We start from the raw sequence: 26,601 nt of genomic DNA on the forward strand, positions 1-26,601 counted from the left end.
CTCCTTGCTTTAACGCATTCGGGGTGAGCCACTAGTGCTTTCTAGATCCCTTGTTTGAGCTCTACCGGTTGCACGCCGCCGGCGTAGCGCTGCCATGCCACCACGTCCGCCATGGCCGATGACGAGCTAGTATAGGGCCGTAATTAGTGCTGATAGGGACGTCAATCAATGCGCCTAGTCTTGGTGATCATTTTGATACTTTAGCCGTCGCCGTTAGACTCACCATCGACGAGTTTACGTCGGTTAGCACCGTCGCCGTCGTGGTCAAACGCGCGAGGTTAGGGATGACAGGTGGGGTCAGGTTGTCAGTGACTGCGTAGTTCAAAAATGGATTTTTATATTTTTCAGCAATGAATGAATAGTATCTGTTTTTGTTATTTTTGTATAGATTTATTTAGAGCTCCAAAAATTATGAAAATTTTTGTGTAACCTCTAGGTGATGTATATTATTTAAGAAAAATATGAAATATTGTTTTTCAGCAATTTTTGAATGTGATAAAAATTGCTCAATTTATTAATAAATGGATTTCCATGATTTTTCTAGGCTTAATTAATTGTCCAAAAATTATGAAATTTGTTTTGCCACTTACTTATTATGTAATGAACATTTACAAAAATTTTGAGCTCAATTAGAATAAGTTGATTTATTTCATAATTTTGAATTAAATAATTAATTCATAAAAGCAAATAGTAACCTTTAATGAATTAGGTTTTGTTTGAATTTTTGATTGAGTGATGTCCTTGGGTCATTAGTTGATAACGATCCTTGGCGATTGATGTATGTGTTAGGAAAAAGATTTAGTTGTTTAACTTGCAACTGTACCGCGAATGAAAGTTGTATTCAAATTGTTAATTTTTGCATCCATCATCGAGCATCATGTTTCGTATTCCGCATCGTGTTAAACATGGCATTGTTATTACGTGTAGTGAACAAAGGTGAACACGTGGTAGTTAATCAAGTTGTTGAGGAGATTAATCCATCTATTGAGGTCGGATCGAATACTTGTGAAACGTCGTAGGAACCGAACTTTTCCGTCAACGAAGGCAAGCCCCGGATGCATACAACCCTACCTTGTATTTTACAAATTGATTTCGCTTTTGCTTCTTTTTACTGCATTAAGTGATTAGGAGTCAAGTACAAGTCAAATTGGTACATTACCAACCTTGTTATTCCATATTTACCATATTACTAGTTTTAAATTCGTATATGCCTAGTTTTGCTTAGCTATGCTTAGAACGATGAAAGTCGGGTGATTACCTGCCACCTGCAAGTTTTAAATGGAACCTTGGTTACTTATGTTATCATGTGATATGAGAATGTGGAGTAATAAATCTAGATCGGGTGGACTCGATGTGTGTGAGCCACAAGACATGGAGGTCTTGTGAGCGGGTTCTTTTCGTCTGTGTCGATTAAGGCACGTCTGTTGTTGAATTGCATGAGGTGAGAATTTATAGTACTAACCACATACTCTAGTAAGCCTTTACTTGGCTATTCTATTATGAGAATGGCTACTCGCGCACTAGGAGTGGAGAGATGATAGGAATAGCGTGTACCCATGTGGCAATGGGCTGGATTAGTGGAGTACTGTATTCTCGGGTGGCATGGACCTGTTCTTGTTTTAGAGGATCTGAGTGCAGATTGGTATATGTAGGTCGGGGACCTGCATATGTCGTGTGGTCTGGAATTCCTAGCTGGGTTTAATCAGTTCGAATCGTCGTTGCTCCTCGGTTATGGAGACTCAACTCACTGTTCATCATCGTAGTATTAATAACTGGAACTTGAGAAAGGTTTGTGAAAGAGATTGATATGAAGTTCATGATCTCATTACGAATCTTGGCAGATTCATATGTGGTACTTATAAAGTTTTACCTTTGAATTAAAGAATTTTGTTAAAGAGCTTTTACGCAAAAGAACTTTGATTATTGTTAAAGCCATACCTTGAATCCCATGAGCCGGCATTCCTGAGTTCTATCAGTTTTATTTCGGTTAAGTCTTGTTGAGTACTTTTGTACTCAGGGTTCGTTGACCCCTTGTTGCAGGTGAGCCGCATGAGCAGATCTATTTTAGATCGTGCTACATGACTATCGTTCGTTCTGACGATGAGAAGTAAATGTGTGATCCTTGGGCATGATGTTTATTTTGTGTGTTATGTATATGTTAAATATGCCACTCCACTACTACTATGGTTTGTAATAATTATCGAACTTAGTTTGTAAGGTTTGAAACTACTGTTTTGTAAACTATGTTATCATAAGACTTCTGCTGTTTTTACTCTGGTATTGATATTTGAATAAATGTTGTAATACTGCAATGACTCTATAACGTGATCCTGCTCGGAAATCGTGGATGATTTAGGGTTCCCCGAGGACACCCGATAGTCTTTTTAAGTTAATGGAAACATATGCATAAATGTCAAAGGTCGTCGTACAGTGACAGGTGCATGTGGGCCCTATAACTTAGGAGGTTCTGCCATAGAATGGTATCAGAGCATTCGTTACAAGGTTTTTGTTGTATTGTTTTACAAAAACTTCAAAATGATTTGGGATGACTAAATCTAACTTGATAGTTTGGTCCAAATTGCTTCTGACTTATCTTATTTCTTTCTCACCATTCCGTATTTAATTAAAAAGGTTTTGTGTGGTGGAGTAGTAATCTTACTATGCCCTATATAAAAATAAATGTTATTTATGTGCATTATAAACTTTGCTGTTTTTGTTCGTAAGAACGATTCATGCATCATGAATAATTCACTCATTACTTCCTTCACCTCTTAGTCTAGAGTTGAGTAGTGAGTCTGGTTTGAGGAATGTAATCCATCGTAGCTACTTTTTAGATTTTGATCAGATGGTCTTACTTGGATTAAATTGGTTTCCTACAGTATGGCTTGTGCTAAGATGATGCCCCGTAAGTCCACTGGACCCAAAGGAGTTCCTCGTCACCAACTTGCCCCTAGAAATGATGGTGCTAGCAGTAGTAGTTCTAGGCCTGATCCCCAAGCAGAGATACATAGGATTTCTATAGAATTAGCACAAGCTACTAGAGATAGGGCTTTGGATGCTATACAGGTAGGAGAATTGTAGGGTCAATTGAGGCGTCTCACCACCACACACAGGAACTACGAAAGCATGTTAGTTCGTACGGTGGAGGGACGAAATGAGGCTTGGGATAGGGAAAATGTAGCTAGAGCTAGAACTCATGAGCTAGAATTCTATGTAGAAGATTTAGAAGAACATAATACTTATCTTCATGAGGAAGTTCATAGGCTTAGTAATCTACTAAATCCGAATCATGAGCCTCAAGCTGATGCCATGGACCCCGATGTCATCCTTGCCGATGATAACGAATCAGAAGAGGAAGAAGAAGAAGATCCTGAAGAATTAGTAATGATCAATGAAAGTGATGATAAAGGCGGTAATAATTCCAGAATGGATACCGAGCCTGAAGTTTGAAGTAATCACGAAAAAGAGTAGAGTTGTATAATAGTTAGTTATAGTTAAGCTATGTATCTTTGTTTTGGTACTTACAGGTTCTGGTGTTTATATTAGTAAACCCTATGTAATGTGTCTGGAGTAAGCTTTTGTGCAATTCAATAAAGGCTTATGCATAAAGTTTGGTTTGTTATGAGTAGATGCATCGTACGCGGGGTTCGTATGTTCCTGGAACTTCACAAGATGAGGATGGTATTCCAGATCTGCCACCAGTTCCAACAAATCTAGCTGATGCTATAACCGCACTTGTCAATGTGATGGCTGAAAATTCTCGTTTGCTTCATGAGATCGCTCTAAGTAATTAGAATCAGATGCAAGGAAACCGTGGTCACCACCATAACAGACATGAGGCTACATATGTTGATTTTACAGACACAAGACCACTGGTGTTCACCAAGGCAGATGAACCATTGGAGGCTGATGACTGGCTTCGAACCATAGAGCAGAAATTTGATCTTATTCCATGCACGGAGTATCAGAAACCTGCGTTTGCCACCCAGCAACTTAGAGGAGCAGCAAGTGCTTGGTGGGCAAACTTAGTGGCTATGCAACTAGCTGGCATTCCAATAACTTGGGCTGAGTTCCGTACTGCCTTCAGAGCCCATTATATCCCTGAAGGAGTGATGGCAATGAAGCTAGATGAATTCCTTGCTTTGAAGCAAGGAGATCAAACCGTGATGCAGTATGTGGGAAGATTTAATCACCTATCACAATATATATCAGAACATGTTAATACTAATGCAAAGAAGAAGAGGTGGTTTATGAGAGGTTTGAATACCAAACTACAAACAATGATAACAACTTGCACCAATGTCACTTACCATGAGGCCGTAAATATTGCAATTGCTTTAGAGTCAAAGTATCGGCAGCATAAGGAGCTCAAAAAGAAAAAGAGTATGCCGTCTGGATCTTTTGGGGGCAATCAGAAGAGGCAGAGGGTGATTTATCATCCAGTACATAATAATCGTCCTCCTTATCGTCCGCCGTAGTTCCAAGCCGGGCAACGATCAAATGTCCGTCCTGCTATAACCTATCTGAATTCACAGTCAACCAATGCTCCTAGTGGCAATGCTCCAATGTCCCAGGGTCACAACTATCCATGTTACAATTATGGTAGGACTGGTCATTTCTCCAGGGAATGTCCATATCCTAGGCAGGCTAATCAAAATTATCAGAAGACCCCTGCCAATCAACAACAGGGTCAGGCACCAAACAAGAACCCCAATCAGAATGCTCATAAGGGCAAAGATGAGAGGAAGACAGGACGAGTGTTCTATATTCAAGCTGGAGAAATTTCGGAAGGGGAGCCAGTGATGATGGGTATGTTTCCTGTTGCCAATCACCCTGTAGTTATACTTTTTTATTCTGGCGCATCACATTCATTCATCAATAGAACATTTGTCATAAAGTATGAAATTTCAATTGGGGCAACAAAGGAAAGTTTTTTTATATAGTCGCTCGAGGGACGTCTGTGTACTAAGGAAATGGTATACCAGGTACCCGTAAACCTGGGTGGGTATATTTTTCCTACTACCATGATTATCCTTAAGCATCAGGATATAGATGTAATCTTGGGAATGAATTGGATGTATCAGCATAAGGCTGTTATAGATGCTTTGAATAGGACATTAAGAGTGAGTTTGCCTGATAGTAATTCTCAACTTCTCATCCAACTTCCAACCCTAAGAAGATCAGTGGGCAAGATTTGTGCAACTGCTGTCAAAGAAATTAGAGATATTCCGATAGTGTGTGAATTTCTGGATGTGTTTCCTGAAGATTTACCCGGTCTACCACCTGATAGGGATGTACAGTTTAATATAGAGTTACAACCTAGAACAGCTCCGATTTCTCAGAGAGCTTATAGGATGCCACCTAAGGAATTGGCCAAGTTGAAGACTCAGTTACAAGAATTGATTGAGAAAGGGTTTATCCAACCTAGTTCCTCACCTTGGGGATGTCCGGCAATTTTTGTAAAAAAGAATGATGAGACCTTGAGGTTATGTGTTGACTATCGTCTGTTGAATGAAGTGACCAACAAAAATAAGTATCCATTACCTCGGATAGATTTGCTTTTTGATCAATTGGCTGGAGCCAAAGTTTTCTCCAAGATAGATTTGAGGTCTGGATATCACCAAATCAAGATAAAGCCTGAAGATATTCCTAAAACGGCATTTACCACAAGATATGGATTATATGAATACTTGGTAATGTCTTTTGGTTTGACAAATACTCCAGCTCATTTCATGTATCTGATGAACTCAGTATTCATGCCTGAGCTAGACAAGTTTGTAGTAGTGTTTATTGATGACATTTTGGTATATTCCAAGAATAAGAAAGAACATGCGGAACATCTCAGAATTATTCTGACCCGCTTGAGAGAACATCAACTATATGCCAAGTTCAGCAAGTGTGATTTTTGGCTTATGGAAGTGCAATTTCTTGGACATGTCTTGTTAGCCGAAGGAGTTGCAGTTGATCCTGACAAAGTGAAGGATGTGCTTGATTGAAAACCACCAACCATAGTTCATCAAGTTCGGAGTTTTCTGGGATTGGCGGGGTATTACCGTTGGTTTATTCTAGATTTCTCTAAAATATCAAAGTCCATAACTAAATTGTTGAAGAACCAAGTTAAGTTTGTCTGGTCATCTGATTGTGAAGAGGCTTTCTAGACTTTGAAGAGACTGTTGACTACTACACCAGTATTAGCCCAACCTGATATCGAGAAGCCATTTGATGTGTATTGTGATGCTTCAGGTATTGGTATTGGATGTGTGTTGATGCAAGAAGGCCGAGTCATTGCCTATGCATCCAGGCAACTTAAGCAGCATGAAGAACACTATCCGACTCATGATCTAGAGTTAGCAGCTGTGGTTCATGCTCTAAAGATTTGGTGATATTACCTGCTTGGTAATACGTGCCATATGTATACAGACCACAAGAGCTTAAAGTATATCTTTACTCAGTCAGAATTAAACATGCGACAAAGAAGATGGTTAGAACTGATTAAGGATTATGATTTGGAAGTACATTATCACCCGAGTAAAGTAAATGTGGTTGCAGATGCCCTCAGTCGCAAAAGTTATTGCAATTGTCTGACAGTGAGAACAATGGGTTTGAATTTATGTCAAGAAATGGAGAAGTTGAATGTAGAAGTAATTTAACAAGGAAGTTTGACCAACATAATTGTTGAAGCCACTATTCGAGATCAAGTTATTGCTGCTCAGAAGGAAAACAAGGGTATAGCCCATATCAAGGAAAGAGTCAAGAATGGAAAAGCGGAATACTTTAGCATTGATGATGAAGATGTGTTGTGGTTCAAGGATCGCCTGGTGGTACCAAAAGTTCCTGAGTTGCGGCAGTCAATTCTAGATGAGGCACATGCTACTAGGTTATCTATCCATCCGGGAAGCAACAAGATGTACCATGATTTGAAGCAAAGATTCTGGTGGACTAAGATGAAAATAGAGATTGCTAGATATATAGCAAAGTGTGATACTTGTCAAAAGGTGAAAGCTATACATTTGAGGTCTGCTGGTGAATTACAGCCATTACCTATTCCATCTTGGAAGTGGGAGGACATAAGTATGGACTTTATTATTGGTCTACCCAAGACATCAAAGGAATTTGACATAGTATGGGTTATTGTAGATCGACTCACTAAGTCAGCACATTTTCTTCTAGTCAAGACAATATATCCTATGATCCAATATGCCAAGATGTATTTAGCAAGAATTATGAGTCTCCATGGAGTACCCAAGACTATTGTGTCAGATAGGGGTACACAGTTTGTCTCTAACTTTTGGAAACAATTGCATTCTTCATTAGGTACCAAACTTCTGTATAGTACAGCTTATTATCCACAGACTAATGGATAGACTAAAAGAGTCAATCAAGTACTTGAAGATATGTTAAGGTGTTGTGTCCTTAATTATTCCAATAAGTGGGATGAATGCTTACCTTTGCTGAGTTCTCATACAACAATAGTTATCAGGAAAGCATTAGAATGGCTCCATTTGAAGCACTCTATGGTCGTAGATGCAGAACATCATTGAGTTGGTCTGAGCCTAGAGAAAGAAGATTCTTTAGAGTTGACCTTGTGAAAGAAACAGAAGACAAGGTTAGGCAAATACAGAGTAATTTGAAGATAGCTCAGTCTCGCCAAAAGAGTTATGCGGATAGAAGACGGAGACCATTGGTATTTAACAAAGGAGATTTTGTATATCTGAAAGTATCACCAATGAAGGGAGTTAACCGTTTTGGTGTTAAAGGAAAGTTGGCACCCCGATACATTGGACCGTATCAAATTTTGGAGAGGTATGGAAAAGTGGCATATCGCTTAAAATTACCTGAACATCTCGCAGCTGTGCATGATGTGTTCCATATTTCTCAATTGAAGAAGTGTCTCCGAGTGCCTGAACAGAATGTTGAAGTTGAAGGAGTGGAATTAGAACCGGATTTAACTTATTCCGAATATCCTATCCGAGTGTTAGATCAGAAAGATCGTGTTACTCAAAGACGGACCATCAAGTTCTATAACATACAATGGAATCAACATTTAGAAGAGGAAGCTACTTGGGAATCAGAAGATTACTTTAGAAAAGTTTCCAGAATTTCTAACGTCATTATAGAATAAAGTAATGTTAGTTGAGCTCGGTAGTATAAGTAGTGTTTTGTAAAAGGACCTCAGCTATTTTATGGACAAATTTTGTATGTGTTCTCGTGACACATTTCCTTTTCCATTACTTATCCTATGGCTTTGAATCTCGGGGCGAGATTTCTTTTAGGGGGAAGGATTGTAACACCCCGGGTGTTTAAATACTAAAACGGTCATGTCATCATATGCATTGTAAGGCAATTGGTCATATTAAACACTTTGTATGCATTCACTAAAATAAGTTTACATTTATGTTATAAGCATTGCTTGGTATTGTTTGAATCAAGTTTGAAATCTTTGTATTGATTTGAAACTCCGAAAACCCTGATTTTCAATATTTAAATCGTACCCCAAAAACTCGTTTCAAAATCTATGCATATTTTGGGGTTGAGTCCAAAAGCAAAAGTGTAGAGCCTAACAAGTTAAGCAAAGTTTGTTTTTAGAGTTTTTCAAGTTGTGTAGTAAAATTTGAAGTTATTCAAAAAGGCAAAATTCCTTAAATATCCTCGCTTTGGATTCAAAAGTTCATTTCAAAATGTAGGCCGAATTTGGGTAAGGTTTCTAAAGCAAAGTTGTAGAACTTTTGATTTTGAACAACTTTTGTTTTTGGAGATTTTTGAGTTGTTGTGAAAATTTGGGAGTAATTTGTGAAATTTGGTGAATGGCAAATCTGTAATTTTTATGAACAGTGTCCACCGCTGAAGCTACATTGCCGGCATTTCCTTCTTCGGCGTTCCAGGCGTGGTCGTGGCCATTTTGGTGTCGCATTGGTGTGGTGAAGGCCACAGCGCAGCTTCCTCGAGCTTCTTGACCCCCTTTCTAGCCTGAGCCGCCGTCGTCTTTGCCCTTTCTTTTTGCTCTGTTTTTCCCGTCGCCTTGCTCATCTCCGGCGAGCCCGCGCCGTCGTTGTTGTGCTCCACCGTCGCTGATAAGCTAGTTCCAGCTTCGCTTACTCCTTGCGCATCCAGCCGACCCACCAATTCGGCTTGTCTTCGTCGGAAACTCGAGTTGCATTGTCTTCTTCCTCACGGCCAGCAACTCCTCCACCGAGCACGATTCGCCGCGGCCAGAGCTCCACGGTGCATCTCCGTCCCTGGTTTTGGTTGATTCCATTTCGTTTCGATGCTATGGTACTTAATCCATAGTTGGTTGCTCATTTTGACCACTGCAGTCACCGGTTCTTCCTCACCGACGATCTTTGCTCTGTCGTGATCACCGTGATCGTCGTCACGCCTCTTCGTTACTTTTCCGACCTCGCTCCTTGCTTCAACGCGTTCGGGGTGAGCCACTGGTGCTTTCTGGATCCCTTGTTTGAGCTCTACTGGTTGCACACCGCCGGCGTAGCGCTGCCGTGCCACCGCGTCCGCCATGGCCGACGACGAGCTAGTATAGGGCCGTAATCAGTGTTGATAGGGACGTCAATCGATGCGCCTAGTCTTGGTGATCATTTTGGTACTTTGGCCGTCGCCGTTGGAGTCACCGTCGACGAGTTTACGTCGATCAGCGTCGTCGCCATCGTGGTCAAACACGCGAGGTTAGGGATGACAGGTGGGGTCGGGTTGTCAGCGACTGCGTAGTTCAAAAATGGATTTTTCTATTTTTCAGCAATGAATGAATAGTATCTATTTTTGTTATTTTTGTATAGATTTATTTAGAGCTCCAAAAATTATGAAAATTTTTGTGTGACCTCTATGTGATGTATATTATTTAAGAAAAATATGAAATATTGTTTTTAGCACTTTTTGAATGTGATAAAATTGCTCAATTTATTAATAAATGGATTTCCATGATTTTTCTAGGCTTAATTAATTGTCCAAAAATTATGAAATTTGTTTAGCCACTTACTTATTATGTAATGAACATTTACAAAAATTTTGAGCTCAATTAGAATAAGTTGATTTATTTCATAATTTTGAATTAAATAATTAATTCATAAAAGCAAATAGTAACCTTTAATGAATTAGGTTTTGTTTGAATTTTTGATTGAGTGATGTCCTTGGGTCATTTGTTGATAATGATCCTTGGCGATTGATGTATGTGTTACAAAAAAGATTTAGTTGTTTAACTTGCAACTGTACCACGAAGGAAAGTTGTATTCAAATTGTTAATTTTTGCATCCATCATCGAGCATCATGTTTTGTATTCCGCATCGTGTTAAACATGGCATTGTTATTACGTGTAGTGAACGAAGGTAAACACGTGGTAGTTAATCAAGTTGTTGAGGAGGTTAATCCGTCTGTTGAGGTCGGATCGAATACTTGTGAAACGTCGCAGGAACCGAACTTTTTCATCAACGAAGGCAAGCTCCGGATGCATACAACCCTACCTTGTATTTTACAAATTGATTTCGCTTTTGCTTCTTTTTACTGCATTAAGTGATTAGGAGTCAAGTACAAGTCAAATTGGTACATTACCAACCTTGTTATTCCATATTTACCATATTACTAGTTTTAAATTCGTATATGCCTAGTTTTGCTTAGCTATGCTTAGAACGATGAAAGTCGGGTGATTTCCTGCCACCAGCAAGTTTTAAATGGAACCTTGGTTACTTATGTTATCATGTGATATGGGAATGTGGAGTAATAAATCTAGACCGGGCGGACTCGGTGTGTGTGAGCCATAAGACATGGAGGTCTTGTGAGCGGGTTCTTTCCGCCTGTGTCGATTAAGGCACGTCCGTTGTTGAATTGCATGAGGTGAGAATTTGTAGTACTAACCACATACTCCGGTAAGCCTTTACTCGGCTATTCTATTATGAGAATGGCTACTCGCGCACTGGGAGTGGAGAGATGGCGGGAATAGCGTGTACCCACGTGGCAATGGGCTAGATTGGTGGAGTACTGTATTCTCGGGTGGCGCGTACCCATTCTTGTTTTAGAGGATCTGAGTGCAGGTTGGTATATGTAGGTCGAGGACCTGCATATGTCGTGTGGTCTGGAATTCCCAGCTGGGTTTAATCGGTTCGAATCGTCATTGCTCCTCGGTTATGGAGACTCAACTCACTTTTCATCATCGTAGTATTAATAACTAGAACTTGAGAAAGGTTTACGAAAGAGATTGATATGAAGTTCATGATCTCGTTACGGATCATGGCAGATTCATATGTGGTACTTATAAAGTTTTACCTTTGAATTAAAGAATTTCGTTAAAGAGCTTTTACGCAAAAGAACTTTGATTATTGTTAAAGCCATACCTTGAATCCCATGAACCGGCATTCCTGAGTTCTATCAGTTTTATTTCGGTTAAGTCTTGTTGAGTACTTTTGTACTCAGGGTTCGTTGACCCCTTGTTGTAGGTGAGCCTCATGAGTAGATCTATTTTGGATCGTGCTGCATGACTATCGTTCGTTCTGACGATGAGAAGTAAATGTGTGATCCTTAGGCAGGATGTTTATTTTGTGTGTTATGTATATGTTAAATATGCCACTCCACTACTACTATGGTTTGTAATAATTATCGAACTTAGTTTGTAAGGTTTGAAACTATTGTTTTGTAAACTATGTTATCGTAAGACTTCCGTTGTTTTTACTCTGGTATTGATATTTGAATAAATGTAATACTGCAATGACTCTGTAACGTGATCCTGCTCGGAAATCGTGGATGATTTGGGGCTCCCCGAGGACACCCGATAGTCTTTTTAAGTTAATAGAAACATATGCATAAATGTCAAAGGTCGTCGGACAGTGACAGGTGCATGTGGGCCCTTTAACTTAGGAGGTTCTGCCACTCCATGATCCGATCCCCGACCGGCACCTCCGGCTAGGAGACCTGGTAGGAGCCCCGACCAGAAGGTCTGGCCAAGGTGGGACCATAGTCCGACTCCATTCCTATTCCTCCGACCGAGGATATACCGAACCTTTGCTCGCCTCTCTTTCCCGACCAACACGGTCGGGGCCGACTGGAAACGATCGACCAGGACGCCTGCTCGATGTGGGCCCGGGGAGCAGGCGAAGTAGGCTCAAGTCAACCGTAATACCAAGGACCGTACTCTACCATACCCTACGCACCTGCAGGACGGTGCCATCATGCCATGTCAAACGGACACAATACATCCTCCTAGACGCGGCAAAGCACAAACAGTATTGTGGGCGTCGTTGTTTGCCGTCCCAGACGAACACTGTGCAGCCTGCTAGGTCATGAACAGTAAGGTGGGCGAACACTGTGTAGCCTACCCGGTACAGCATGTCATGAACAGTAAGATGCGATGGCATGTCGTACCCGACGACGTGGGCAACAAGACTATGTAGCACCCATACACACTCTCTCCCTTTCCGTATTTGGCTTGTAAGGCCATCTCCTTCGTCTATAAAAGGGGATGCGCTCTCTTCTCTGAGGACTCGAGGACACAATAGCTCAACAGCTCTAGAACTCAACAACTACACAGCTCAACAGCTCTAGAGCTTATCAGCTACACAGTCTATATGATCTCAACAACTGATAAGCTCGGACACACAGAGCATGTGCTCTAATACTTAGCGCATGTTTGACCATCCGCTATTCTCTCCCACTCGATTCCGAGTTTGACCGGGCCTCCAACATTCCCCTCTCATTCCTTACTCGTTTGTAACCCCACAGCATACTTCGAGCACCTGGGCTCAGGAATAAAGTCATCGACCGACTGAAACTGGATGTAGGGCACGTTGCCTGAACCAGTATAAATCCTACGTCATCACGTGCTAGGCCACATTCAATCACAGTGCACGGTAAAGCTACAAATATTTACTTGTTGGCCACATTTTCGCACCGATAGAAAGTGTTTTTTATGGTGTGTACCATATAAAATTCCAGGAGGGGTAGTAACCTCCAAGTTGACCTGACCCAGCTACAGTATTCATGTTCCGTGTTGAGTTAATTTTGAGTCTGTCTTCTGCACAATCATGTGTTTTATACAATTTCAACGTATGAATTTTTTTACACCATAAGATTAAGATCCAAGAGCCTCCATCCTTCTTCTACATCTAGCCTTCTTCTACCTTTAGACAATCACAAGATCATAGATCCACGTATCACAAATCGCATATCACATAAAACAATTTTTTTCTATAGCAGGACAAAATACAGAGGAGTTGGTGCCATTGCCTGGCCGGTGCTGGTGCAGCGCTGCTGGTGCTGACGGACTGCTGCTGCTGGTGTCGCGTCGCACATCTGACGGACGACTGTTGCTGGTGTCGCGTCATGGTGCACTGCTGCTGGTATCACGTCATGGTGCACTGCTGGTGTACTATAGATCGGACGGACGTAGATAAACCGAGCAAGGATCCGGTGGACTAAAATTCATGTGTTTTTTTATTGCTAAAACATACGTGTGTTGTATAGCATTTCTGTTAATTTTAACAAACATCAAGCGACTATGATCCAAAATCGGGTACAATACAGGAATTACTCCTACCGAATTAGGATTTGAACACTCTTCTCAACACTCCGATGAATGCAATGCAATGGTTAAAAGGAAAAAATATCAAGCGGACACACCCCCACCAACTCATCTTGAGCACCTTAATGGAAGACTGCCCATCCCTGCGGTACACCAGCTGAAGCTCCTTCTCATCCGCTGCATCTGCATTGCAAGCTCCCACCCCCAGCGCGTACAGCGCTACATCCCTGTACCAACCAAAGCTTTTGTTTAGTTCACCGAAACTCCCAATTTTGACACTATACAAAAAGAAGATTCTCCGTCACATTAAATTTGCGGTACATGCATGGAGTACTAAATGTTGACGAAATCAAAAACTAATTGCACAGTTTGGTTGTACTTTACGAGACGAACGTTTTGAGTATGATTAGTCAACGATTGGATAATTATTACTAAATAAAAACAAAACACAGTGCCGACGAATTCAGCCGACGCCGAATCTGGGATGAACTAAACGCAGCCCAAGTGAAAAATGCATCAGCCATTCCGAGCAGCCGTTGGGACGTTCCATCGAGCAGATCCTGGGCGATGGCGACCTCTCATCGTACGCGGACGCGACCTGCAGAACAGAACAGCGCTTGTCAAGCCAGAAGAGTCCGGTGATCGAGGACGGAGAGCTAGCGAAAGCCGTGGGACCTCGGGGAACTTGTGAGAGAGAACCATGGCAGGGTCAATGGCCGTCGCGGAGGCGGAGCGCGCCATGGTGCAGGACAATGCCAGGAGGCGAAGCCAAGGTGGAGCGGGTGGCGATCATCGGCGCCGCGCGAGCCATTGTTAAGTAGTCGTAGCTGCTAGCCCGCGACGCTGAATCGAGCTAGCGACCTGCCCTAGTTAATTCCGGCGGCGAGATGCAACCAGATAGCAGCTTTGCAGAGAAGACAGAATAGAATCTCATCATAGTCGTCAGCGGCCGATACTTACACTGTTCATTTACATGCAATTTTTTTAATTTTTATCTAGTCTTCTATAAGTTATTTACGTATACATCTACGTATAAACAGCTATGTTTTTTCTTTTCTTTGAGAGATCGTTTGTGCATTTCGCACCGTGTCATGGTGTCAGTTCGCCGGCGCTGGCGGCGGCGAAGTCGAGGTGGAACGGGGGCACGGTCTTCTGCTGCACGACAAGCACGGAGCCCATCTCCAGCGACTCGTCCGAGGCCAGGATCTCCCCGACCGGGCCTACCTCCGCGCACTCCGCCCACCCTTCCAGCCCTACCACCAGCTCCGCCGGCTGCCGCCCGCCACGCCCCACCACCACCAGCGCATACGCGCCGGCCATCCCGCGCAGTGCCTCCACCACGTCCATGGGCCCCGTCACCGCTTTCTCCGCGTACGCCGCGCGCTCCTTCACCACGTACTCGCGCTGGAACTCCGACACGCACTCCTCGTCCGGGTCGTCGACGACCACGGACACCTCCCCGTCGATGTCGGCGCTCGTCGTCGCGACGCGGTCGTCCGTGCTTTCGCGGAGCACGAAGCGGACGACTGTCAGTCTGACGGACTCGTTCTTGTCGAGGCGGCAGGCGAGGGCAACGGCCTCGCGGTCGTCCGGGCCGCCGAGGAAGACGGCGGCGACGTGGGTCGTCACCTTCTCGTCGCCCTGGTTCCCGGCGGCCTCCGTGCTCGTCGATATCTTGGTTGGCAGCTGGAAGCTGGTGCCGCTTCTCCGGAACGGGCGGTCGGCGAGAATGGCCGTGGTGCACGGCGCGCCCTCTAGCACCTTGAGGTTGAGCTGGCGGCGGTCCTCGCGCCGGCAGACCATGGTGCCGTCGTAGTGCTGCTCCTTGTGGTAGGGAATCAGCAGGATGCCCGAGCGGACGTCCTCCGTCCAGCGTCGGATGGCCTTGGCGTTCACGGCGCTGCCGCGGTCACCGGCGTCGATCTGGCGGATGACGAGGCCGGTGGCGCAGGTGAACACGTCGACGGCCCAGTTCACCTGCGTGGTGGCGTCCTTGCGGCGGCTCATGTGCTTATGCTCGCTGTCCTGGACCCTCTGGTGGTACTGTCTGGGGGCGTCGTCCTTGCGCGCGACGTCGAAGAAGTGGAGGACGTGGATGGTGGGCTGCGCGCGGGGCTTGCTCGCCAGCAGCTCGAGCAGGCTGAGCATGCCCGGCGTGCCGCGCGCGCCGTGCACGCAGGCGAGCATGCGCAGCTCCTGGTCCGTGGCCATGTGTTCCAGCGCCTGGTGGCTGCACTCGTACGCCTCTTTCTCCTTGCGGAACACCACGGCGAACACCGGCCCCGCGATGATGGTGCTGATCATGCTGCCGACGACCATCGCCATCAGCGCCTGTTCCGCCCAGATCTGCACGCGTGCGCAGCCACATCAGTCTTGCTCAGATCCATCAGTCTTACACGTGCACGTAGCATGGGGGGCGCCAGCATGCATTACCGTACCCCTTCGGAACTGGCGAAGCTCATGTCGATCATGTTGACGTGGCCTTTGATGTTGAGCAGGACGCCCAAGCGCAGAGCGTCGGCGGTCGGCATCTTGAGGAACCTGGCGGCGCCCATGGTGCCGGCGCACTTGCCGATCAAGCCGAGCAGCGTCAGGAGGATGGCCGGTACCAGGATGGCGCCCGACATGGCGCTGAAGTTAAGCCGCATCCCCATGGCGCCGAAATAGAAGGGCAGCGCGAGGGCGTGGAGCGGATACGCCAGCGTGTCGATGATGCTCCTCGCCACGGGGCCTTCCCTGGGGAACGCAAGCCCCAGCAGGAGGCTCACCGGCATCCCGTCGAACCCCACGCGCTGCGGGAAGTTGCCGATGCACGACACGGCGAAGAGTAGCAGCACCAGCTCCCAGTTGCCGACGCGGTGCCGCCCCGCGTTGCGCCGGTTGATGAACGCCACCACCGGCCTGAGCAGCGACACGGCGATGCCCACCTTGACGAGCGCGAGGATGCCCAGCCCCAGCCGCTGCGGGGCGCTGTAGTCCGGGGTCCTGCTGGATGCCAGCTTCATGCAGGAGAACACCCCCTCGCCGACGATGCAGATGATGTTGGTCGCGATCGCCGTGGCGACGACGAGGCGGCCGCTGGGCGTGGCCGCGAGCCCCATCTCGCTGGCCATCCGCGAGACGTCGACGGAGGCGGTGTCGGCGATGGACAGCATGAGCACCGCGGCCAGTAGCTCGGGCGACCTCACCGGGGTGTGCATCATGCTACCATACATGCCACCGGAGACGAAGGCCGCGAGGAGCAGGCAGGTGGCGACGCTCGCGTACGTGAAGATGGTGGCCCGGCGCATGTCGTTCCACAGCGCCGCGACGTCCGCCTCCAGGCCGACGTAGAACATGTAGAAGATGCGCGCTTCCGACACGTAGCGGCCGTAGGTGTCCTCCGCGTTCTCCACGTCGACGTGCACGATCACGTCGTGCAGGCCCAGGCTCCCCACGATGATCCCCGCCTGGAAACCGAACGAACGCGAATTATTAACGGCGGAAGCAGAATCCATGCTTTCGATTCGCAATGCCCCGATGAACTCGAGAATCGATCAATGCATTGTATTCGTGCATGCATGACGCGTACGTACGATGATCTGGGAGGTGGCGCTGGGCAGGTTGTGGCGGCGGAGGCCGAGGTGTATGAACTTGCCGAGCGCGATGACGACGGCCGCCTGGAGGACGATGAGGAACAGCGTGTCCAGCGCCACGTTCTTGACCGAGCTCTCGGAGGCGCAATCGATGGATCGCGCCATGCCGCCGGACCGATCGCCGGTCGGTCGCAGGCGTGCCGAATGCCGACGCTGGCTGCGAGCAGGGCCGGACGGGACGGGGCGGAGCGAGAAGGTTAAGCGGCCGTACGCCGGCTGGCGGATGTGCGGAGGGCACGGCGGGCTGGTCCCATGGGATGCGCCAGGTTTGGGCGGCGGGGGAGCGGCCCTTCTTGTTTCGTTCGTTGGCGTTGCCGCGTTGGGTCAGATGTTCGGGTTTGGACGTGGGGCATGGCATGGAGGTGGACAGGTGGCCAGGGACAGACAGGCTGCTGTGCGTTAGATTGCGTGCATACACTCCATCAGCTGACGCATATATACGAACAAAATAAACAAACATCTATGCTCTTACTCTGTTTACTTGGGCTGATCCGTAAATAGTTAGACCCATATAGATACACCGAAGGCAACATTACCCATGTTATTGGATATAAAGTAGGGACACATGGAACCCAGCTAAGGATGTATGGATGAGAGGCTGGTGCATACTATGTGCACCTAATTTTTTTCTGCATTAGAAGACCTCCGTGATCGGTTTAAGGCAACATCCCTGTTGTTATTTTTCAATTTTCGAATCCAAGCTAACATTTCGTTGGTGTTTGTTGGTGACAGAGTAAGCTCCTCATGCTGTGTGAAGGACCCTTGTGGATGTTTGGGTTTAGAAGCAATTCATCTTAGAGATCCACACGCCGCACTAGAGGTGAATATCGACCTAGCTCGCCTTGGTTCAGCTCCTTAATATACCAAGCTAGCTCGGTGCGGCTCAATAATCAAAATTAGAAACGGGCCATAGCCACGGGTGGATCTGATTGCACATATTGCACTGCTCACTGGATTGGATGTTTAATGTTTTTGCTCTAAACCAGTGTGTACCCTTAGATCGCAATCGCTCAGAGATCAAGGACACATCAAAAAAGGGAAGCTTAGGCCTTTCGTTTGTTCTCAAATTCAAAGGGATTGAACGGAGTTTGAGAGGAATTTTGGAGATTTAATCCCCCTTCAATCCCTCTCATTCCTCTTGGCTTTGAGATTAAATGAACATGCCCTTAGTGTGTGTCAATTTGTGTGCCAATCTACGAGAAAAGGAATACAATGGAGCATGAGAAGTTCAGCTTTTTTCGCGAGCGTGTCCTTGTGACACTTATTTCATTAAGCAGAAGCAGAGCTTGACTGATTAGAACATCCCCAAGTAATCCATAGATTATCATGGAAGGATGGAAGCCAACACGACCCAAATAAACCTAACTTGAATTACATTACATGAAAGTTGTGCAACCAATAGGGCCGGTGTCAATGAGACTAGCAAGCCTCCTCTAACATACACTCGAACCCCACAACGTCGAACTTCATAAGCACATGAAGTGCGTCCGTTTTTGCGGAGTCGAGCGGGCCCTGGAATGACCGCTGGAAGTCTGTCACTACCTGTTTATCCGACGGCTTTGAGGCGGTGGGTTCCCACTTAGACACAAGCACCTTCTGCGCTTGAAGGGTGGCGTTAGGGTCCCGAGAGGCACACTTTGCCGGCAGATGCGTGCTACGACGGATGGTGATCGACAGTTGAGAGCGACGGTTCGACGTCGAGGTGATCGACAGTTGAGAGCGACAGTCTTCAGCGGGGTGGAGACGCGCCTAGCAAACTCCCTGGCGAGGGCCGAAGGAGAAGCGTCGTTGTCGTCCGGTTGCCAGTCCCACGTCGGCATAGAGGAAGGTGGCCGATCGTCACCATCCACCCCTGGCGCCTCAGCATCCGCGAACCTGAGCTGAACCATCCGTGGAGGCGAACGGGTGTCCATCAACGATGCCTAAACCTCCAGAGACGGACGCCCAAGCGCTGGAGCACCCACTGATCGACTGACGACAAGCGAGGCAGCGAGCTCATCGAGCATCAGGTCAACCCAAACGGGAGGCCCAACACCCTCGCACATCACTACCATGAGTGGATCAGAGTCTTGGGAGCAGCGTGCTGCAGTAGAAGTGGTGACATTGCCAGTCGCGGCAATGTAGATCTCCCTCGGCAGCTTGCTCCGGCGTCGTCGACGGAAGTGTTGGTGCCCCCCACAGCCACCTACGCGGCTCCGTCATAGCCACCATGTGGCGCGTGCAGGGAGGGCCGTGAGCCGCCACCCCTACCTCCGACGCCGATGCCGCGGCACGCCTGGGCCACTTGCAGTCCCTAGCGAGGTGACGGTAGCCATGACAGCGCAGACAACGTTGTGGCAACCGGCAGGTAGCTACTCGGTGTGAGTAGGAAAGGCAGTTAAAACATCTACTGTGTAGCTTTCTCGAGATCTTCTGGGCTTGCGGAAGCTGCATCTTAGTCGAGGCGGCCGCAGGTCGTGTGTCATGCCGTTGGAGAATCTCACGCCACCCATCAGCGTTGGGGGAGAAGACCCGTCCGCGACATCCAATGCATTGGTGGATGGGGATGCGGCCATCCACAGACTGAGCATGCAGGCCGTGCACCAGCCGGGGACGCGGTCGGCTGCGTCTCGTCGTCCTTCGCCCACGTCCCCGCCCCCCCCCCCAACCACTGTTGGACGAGGCTTGGCGCGTGGCGGGGATGCCGATACCGACTTCGCCTGACGAAGAACGGCGTCGAGGTAGGTTGTGGGTTGGTCGTCGTCGTACTCCACGCTGTCGACGTCGGCCCATCGGCAACTCTTCGTGCACCCATTGGAGGAGGGACCTGGGTAGAACGGGGCCGCATCCGACGAGAGCGAGGAGGGGCTGGTGGAGTCCGCGCGTGGCTACGACATCGGCGGCGGTGGCAGAGGGGCTCGTCCCCGCTCCTGCTCCCATGTGCTGGGCGACCGCGGCGGCATGGGTGGGGTGGCCGTCCTAGACATCGCCTGTTCGCGCAGGGCCGCCGCTGCCGCAGTCGTAGGCCCGGCCGCCCCTGCCGCAGCCTGCGTAGGTGACCCGACCTTTGCCTCTATGGTAGAAGGCACGGGACCCGCGGGTGGAGACGGCGGTCGCGCGGCCTCCATGCCTGCGTTCGATGCGGCACTGGAGCTTGCGCCTAGTAGCAGCTCATGCGGATGGGTGCGCCCAGGGTCGCCGAAAGGGGAGGAGGGGACTGCCAGCGCCTGGCAGCTGGCCGATGGAGGCGGCGTCGGGGAGCCGGCGGCGCGGGCGTGTTGGGCCACGGAGGCATGGCAGTGCCGGATCCCGCGCCGGTGGCCTCGGAGCCGCAGCTGCAGGCGTTGGAGGTCGCGGCGGCATCTCCCGGTGTCAGTTGCGGCGCAGGGTGGTGGGGAAGCCGCCGGGGTGCGTCGGATCCCGTGGGGGCTTTGGCTAAGGGGAGGAGGGGGAGGTGGAGGGGAAGGGGGAGGGAGGGGCAGGGGACGCCGGCGCCTAGGTGGCGGCTGGCGCCGCCGGCAGCGGTGGTGGGGAGGCCGTCAGGTCGGGGCTTGGGAGAGGGTTGCGCGCCTAGGTCGCTTCTACGGTTTCATCGTTCAGCTCATGAGGTGGCTACTGGTTGCAGGTGTTTTATGCGCCGACCTGTTTTTAGCCCCAGGGAAACTAAGGAGATCATGACAGCCCACTGTCAGTTGGACGATCGTGAGGAAAAGACATCACATCGCTATCCCCTACCGACGATGTTTGGCTTTACTCTAACCCATCCCAATTTGCATAGGAGTATATTATAATGGATTAGATAAAATTAGTTATTTTTATTACAATCTGTTGACATAGATCGGCATCTAAGGGTAGATGAATGCGTATTTAGTAGCCCTCGGCGAGCTGCTTCAGCAACCAAACGTTTGTTAGCCTCTGCTCCGTTTTAGAAACCCGAAAAAACCCGATGCGAGGAGCGCGCAAAGGCGGGGGATTCGCGCGGCCTCGTCTCCTCCGTATGGGCCTAGCGTGCCGTGTGGTTTGATTTGCCTATGGGCGGGCCGGCTGCCGAGTTGCTGGAAAATGAGACGTGGCCACATGGGGCTACCAAGGAGGACGCCGGTGGAGCGCGAGATTGTCGGTGTGGTGCGTGTATTGTAGTGCTGGATGAAATGCTCGTGGCTTTCGACTCGCTCGATTCGTAGTCGGCTTAGCTCGCCTCGTTTTAATTTTTTCATGAGTTTAGCTAGAAGTCTATCTTGCTATTTTAACAAGTCAGCTCACGAGCTGCTCACGAGCTAAAACGAGCTGAGGCCCACCAGCCTATGATCATAAATCCAGAAGATGATGATACTGATCTAGAAGTGTACACCTATTCTATTGGTATGTAATCCTTATGTTTAGCTGTTTCATATGAATTTTGATTTTATAATTGTTGTGGTACTTAAATATTGATTTTATTCTATTCTGCCCTAAGACTATGGATGAATTCGCTAAAGGAATTTACTTGTAACAAATTCTTTTATGATTTCTAGTATAATTGGAGAGCATTAAGTAGAAATATGATACATCGCTCTTTTCCTAAAAAAGAGTAGGGAAGCTCTAAATAGAAGACGCGGGAATAGAGAGATTTTTTCTTTCGTTTGTTACCTTTTTTATAAGCAAAGGACGTAAGAATATACCATAAAATTAGGATAAATAAATATTTATTGGATACCTAACTTACCCATGTTTATTTTTATTTTTGACCTAAACCCTACTGCTGCCCCGCTTTCTATCTTTCTATGAAAGAGTAAGGAGGTCTTATCCACAATCCAAAAATGGATTTTTGATCAGCCTATTCAATCTAATTCTCGACAGAATCAGTAGCCTTTACTTTAGTGTATGTAGGTAGCATAAGATGTGAAATTTATATGAAAAAAATTGATTGAACTTTCCAACGGAAGAATTCGAACCTCCGAGTAACGGGACCAAAACCCGCTGCCTATGGATTGTTTTTTAAGGAGAAGATGATAATGCTGACATTGAATCTGTGGACTTTTCTAAGTTTGTGGTGGTAAGCAACTAGTTAGTTTGCTGGAACTGTATGATCATGGATGGTCCAGCTATATTGCATGGTTGATACTTTTGATGAACCTGATATATATTAATCATGTATGGTTGCATAATGGTGGACGTCACCTTTTAGAATTAATATAGCATAAACATTATAAACATGTGTGTCCTATTTATTTTTGTAGTAGCTCGCAAGCTAAACGAGCCAGCTCGAGCTTGGTAACGAGCTAAGCCGAGCTGCCCCTCTAACTCGTAATATTAACGAGCCGAGCCGAGCTGGCTCCTTAGTCTAACGAGCTAGCTCGAGCTAAACAGAGCCAAGCCGAGCCGAGCTGGCTCAATATCCAACTCTAGTGTATTGGATCGAAGGAAACCAGCCGTCTCGGGATAGAAGAAGATGAGCGGATAAACAAAAGAAAGAAAAGTAGAAAAAAGATAAATAAAGAAAAAGAAAGATCTTATAGATATTTTAGCATTTTAATCAAGCGTGAGAAGTTGTTTTATCAAATATTTTATAAAAACATCATCTAATTTTATCAGTAAAATTGTTCGAGGAGCTGAAAAAATACCGGAGGTGTTAGCGCCTAGACATTAGGACGGACGTGCATGTCCAAACGCCCGCGCAGCCTGCACTCATCCGCTAATTTTTACCGCCCCGCGTGTACATCATGTCCCGTTGTAGCGCTCGTGTGTCTAGAGGACTCGCCTCGCACTCGCAGCCTGCCCTATCCGTCTCGATTCGAGGCTGTTTGCCCCACCCCACACTCGTGCCCCGATCGTCGGCCCCGAGCGCACCACGTCAGTCGGCCCCCAGCTCTTTGTGCCCATTCCCGGTGCCCGCACCCCATGACTCTCCGAACAATATGAAAGATGTGTATCATGAAACACTTGAATGCAACATACGTATGCAACAGATGAAACATCTGGAACATACAATTGCAACATATGTGTGAAACATATGCAACATCCAGATAAAACATTTGTAACTTACAGCGTGAAAACACTTACTGCAACATAAGACTGAAATATTTGGAACATATTGCTGCAACATATGTGTGAAACATATGCAACATCCAAATCATAACGCTTGCATCATACGTGTGGAATAGATGAACCATTTTGAACAAACCTCTGAAACACTTGCAACATCCTCCGATCTACTTTTGCAATATCCATATGAAACAATTGCAACAATACTCTGAAATGTCTGAAACACTTAAAATATATGCTTGGCAACATACGCTTTTATCGCAATATCTCCTTGCTGAGGTCGCGCATCGCGACAACCATAGCGTCGACAACGGCCACGACCTTCTAGTGGGGAATGGCGGTGTTGGCAGCACCTTGGCATGGCGGGAATGGGGCATGGTGTGCAGCAGCGGGGACGCGGCATGCAGTGAGGTGGAGCGGGCACAACGGGGGATGGAGCACAGCACGGCGATGGAGGGGCGTGGCGTGGGATGGAGCGCAACACTGGATGGGGGAGTCGCGCGGCGCGAGATGAGGTGCGTGACAAGGAAGACGCCAGCAGCGAGCGCACGACGCAAAGCAGCACGTGACGAACGAGAGCGATGGGGAGATATTTTTGAGAGAAGAGATGGGAGATACAAAGAGTAATCGGGCCTGTTGCGCCGGACGGACAGATCTCCGCTCCTAAGCATTTACCTAAAAAATACTTAACACTAGTAGATTTACTCGAGAAACCAAAGAAGAAAAAGCTTCGGGGCATGTTTGGATAATGTAGTATTAAAAACCCATAGTATCAAGAAAATATAGTTTTAGAACATTTGATATGTAAAACTGTGGTTTAAAAAAAAGAGGTTTAAAATGGAGTTTTAAAAACTCTAAAAAAGACTATAGTGTCAACAGTACCATGGTATTCAAAACTATAAAGTTTGTTATACCCAAACACCTTATGGCACTATAAAACTAAAGTATTTCATAAAACCATGATATCTTTCTAAAACTCCAAAAATACTTTGTATCCAAACATGCCATAAAATATTAAAACAGAGCCACCTACTCCCTCTATCTAGGAAAAAAAAACATAATTATTGTTTTGAACCTGAACACGAGGTGCGTGTAGATTTAGAGCTAGTGTTTTTTTTTACGGAGGGAGTATCCTACGGGGCCGAAGTCAAAGTCAAACATCTCCGCCTGTCGGCTTTCCCGCGAGCGCCCAGCTGCCGGGCCCCGCCTGTCCAATCCAGTTCGGCGGCGCAAATTTGCCGAGCCACTGAGGCCGCCGCTCCGAACAACCATCACCTGGTTTTTGGTTGAGAAAAATTTTTATTTGACATCAGAAAAAGTACAGTTTTCTTATTTGGCACTTAAACTTAAATTCTTTCCTATTTGTCCCCGTCTTAAGTTTTTCTTTCTTATTTGACACTCCCGTTAATTCTGTGAGGAAACACCATTAAATCTCCTAGTGAGGCAATGGGAAAAGACTAAAATACCCTTTAAGCAAAGGGAACGGGCAGCCAGCATGGGCTCTAAGGCTGGGCGCGGCCAGGGCCAACGTGCCCAGGTCCGAGCCAGCAGGGCTGCTGCACTAGTATAGAAATGATTTTTTAGAGACACCTCCCTTTTCTAACAGAAGCGGTTGTCTTAGCACGCCATCACTAACCTTCGCAGGAGGCATTGTAGTTATACAACCGTTGCTAGAAATCAATTTTTAGAGGCGGTTCCATTAAGAAATCCGCCTCTAAAAATGATTCAATTTTTAGAGGCGGTTCTGTTAAGAGAACCGCTTCTGAAAATGCTATTTTCAAGGACGGTTGCTTATGTCAACCGTCTCTGAAAATGAGTGATTTTCAGAGGCGGTTACTAAGTCAACTTTCCTTAAAAATAGTTGCAGCACAAATAAATTCATTTCTTTTTTAAATAAAGTCAGATGAAGACAAATTTTATATCAAAATTATAGAGCTCGGCGAGATCTAAATCTTTGTAGATGATAAAATTTTTGTTTGAAATCATTTATGGTTCCAAATATATAAATTAAGTCTCAGATTTTGAATTTTGAATTTTTGAATTTTTCAAATGACCTTGATAGAGAAATGTTCTATATCAAAGTTGTAGTGCTCGATGAGATTTAAAAGTTTGTAGTTGAAACTTTTCTCATTTAAGATTGTTTATGAGTTAAAATATTGATTACAAGATTCGTACATATTAGTACAAATGGACAGCATCGTAGAACTAGACACAAGTCATTATGTGGTGTAGTGATATGGGAGGGATCGCACGATGGAGAGGTTGTGGGTCCGAATCCTAGGTGTCGGCACTTATATTCAAAACAAGTGAAAAATAAATCATGTGCCAATCCTCAGCCTTTCGGGCTCCATTAGAAATATTTTTTTTCTTATTTTTATTAGACTCTAAATGATTATTAAAAAATTTTGAAAATTATTTTTAGCGACTGTTGACTTAAGTCGGCCGCCTTCGAAAATCGATTTTCAGAGGCGGTTGTCTTAAGAGAACCGCCTCTAAAAATCACTTATTTTTACAATCGCTGGCATAGTAGCGGTTTTAAAACCGTCTCTGAGGATCACTTTTGACCATCTCTAAAAATGTTTTCTGTACTAGTGCTGTGGCCAAGCCCGGCAAGCCAAGGCTGCTGCGAAGCCACTATTAGCCTGTACGTGCTAAAAGAAAGTAAGCGAGCCAGTTACTTGAAGATGCGTGTCCATACATTATTGCCTCGATGGTTTGATCACACGAAGAAGAAGAGAAAAGTTAGCGTGTGTACATGAGTTAGTGGAGACGCGCGTGCAGGCTCACGTGTCGTCGTCAAGAATCAGAAAATAAATGAACAGCCTGTTCGGGGGCTAAAACGATCGTATACGATCGTGGATTATTGCTGCTGGCTGGTTTGGTGTGAGAGAAAAATAATATTCTGGCTGGAAATTTACGATTGTTTACGACCAAACGAACAGGCCGGAAGAAGCTAGCTATCATGCATGCGATACGTAACTAAACTAAAAAATGTGCTCAGATAGTTCTATTTTATTGTTATGTATAATGTACCTAAATTATTGATATTGAACTCAACATATTTAAAAGTAATTATAAGATTACGCTCCTTCCTTTATTTTATAGAAGCAATTGAAAAAGGAAAACATAACATTTGAAACTAAAAACGTCCAAAGAAGATAGCAATAACCAGCATGTTAATAACTGGGAAGAAAAACGCCAGGGGTAAAATGGTCTTTTTCTCTAGCACTTAACACCATTATGACTCCAAACTAACGGAAATGTCAAATAGAAATAAAAAACTTAAGACAAGAACATATATGAAAGAATTTGAGTTTAGGTGTCAAGTAAGAAAGTTGTATTTTTTCTGGTGTCAAATAGAAAATTTTCTCTATTTGGTGTGAACCACCAGCGGCCACCGCGACATCGCGGTTCGTCCGCTGATCCCAGTAGTCCCCTCCCCTCGTT

The 26,601-nt window shown here is 46.1% G+C and overlaps 2 protein-coding genes across 2 annotated transcripts in view; both read right to left on the reverse strand.

The window, feature by feature from the left end:
- LOC136544291 (enoyl-CoA hydratase 2, peroxisomal-like) overlaps window positions 1-14,348 on the reverse strand; it is a 54,243-nt gene extending 39,895 nt beyond the window's left edge. Inside the window, exons 1-3 of the mRNA XM_066536508.1 lie at window positions 14,192-14,348; window positions 14,092-14,114; window positions 13,638-13,743 (exon numbers count right to left, since the gene is read on the reverse strand). Coding sequence (XP_066392605.1) covers window positions 13,638-13,743; window positions 14,092-14,114; window positions 14,192-14,257 — 195 coding nt within the window. The 5' untranslated portion in view covers window positions 14,258-14,348. The remainder of the gene's footprint in view (window positions 1-13,637; window positions 13,744-14,091; window positions 14,115-14,191) is intronic.
- Window positions 14,349-14,471: 123 nt separating this feature from the next.
- LOC136546691 (cation/H(+) antiporter 15-like) lies at window positions 14,472-17,386 on the reverse strand. The gene is made up of 3 exons (XM_066538650.1): window positions 17,092-17,386; window positions 15,955-16,965; window positions 14,472-15,862 (listed from the first exon to the last, which is right to left on the reverse strand). The coding sequence occupies exons 1-3, from the start codon at window positions 17,254-17,256 to the stop codon at window positions 14,606-14,608; spliced, it is 2,433 nt and encodes an 810-aa protein (XP_066394747.1). The 5' UTR covers window positions 17,257-17,386; the 3' UTR covers window positions 14,472-14,605.
- Between the last annotated feature and the right edge of the window lie 9,215 nt (window positions 17,387-26,601).

The sequence above is a fragment of the Miscanthus floridulus genome, chromosome 3 (assembly GCF_019320115.1).
Source record: "Miscanthus floridulus cultivar M001 chromosome 3, ASM1932011v1, whole genome shotgun sequence".
Taxonomy (NCBI): Eukaryota; Viridiplantae; Streptophyta; class Magnoliopsida; order Poales; family Poaceae; genus Miscanthus; species Miscanthus floridulus.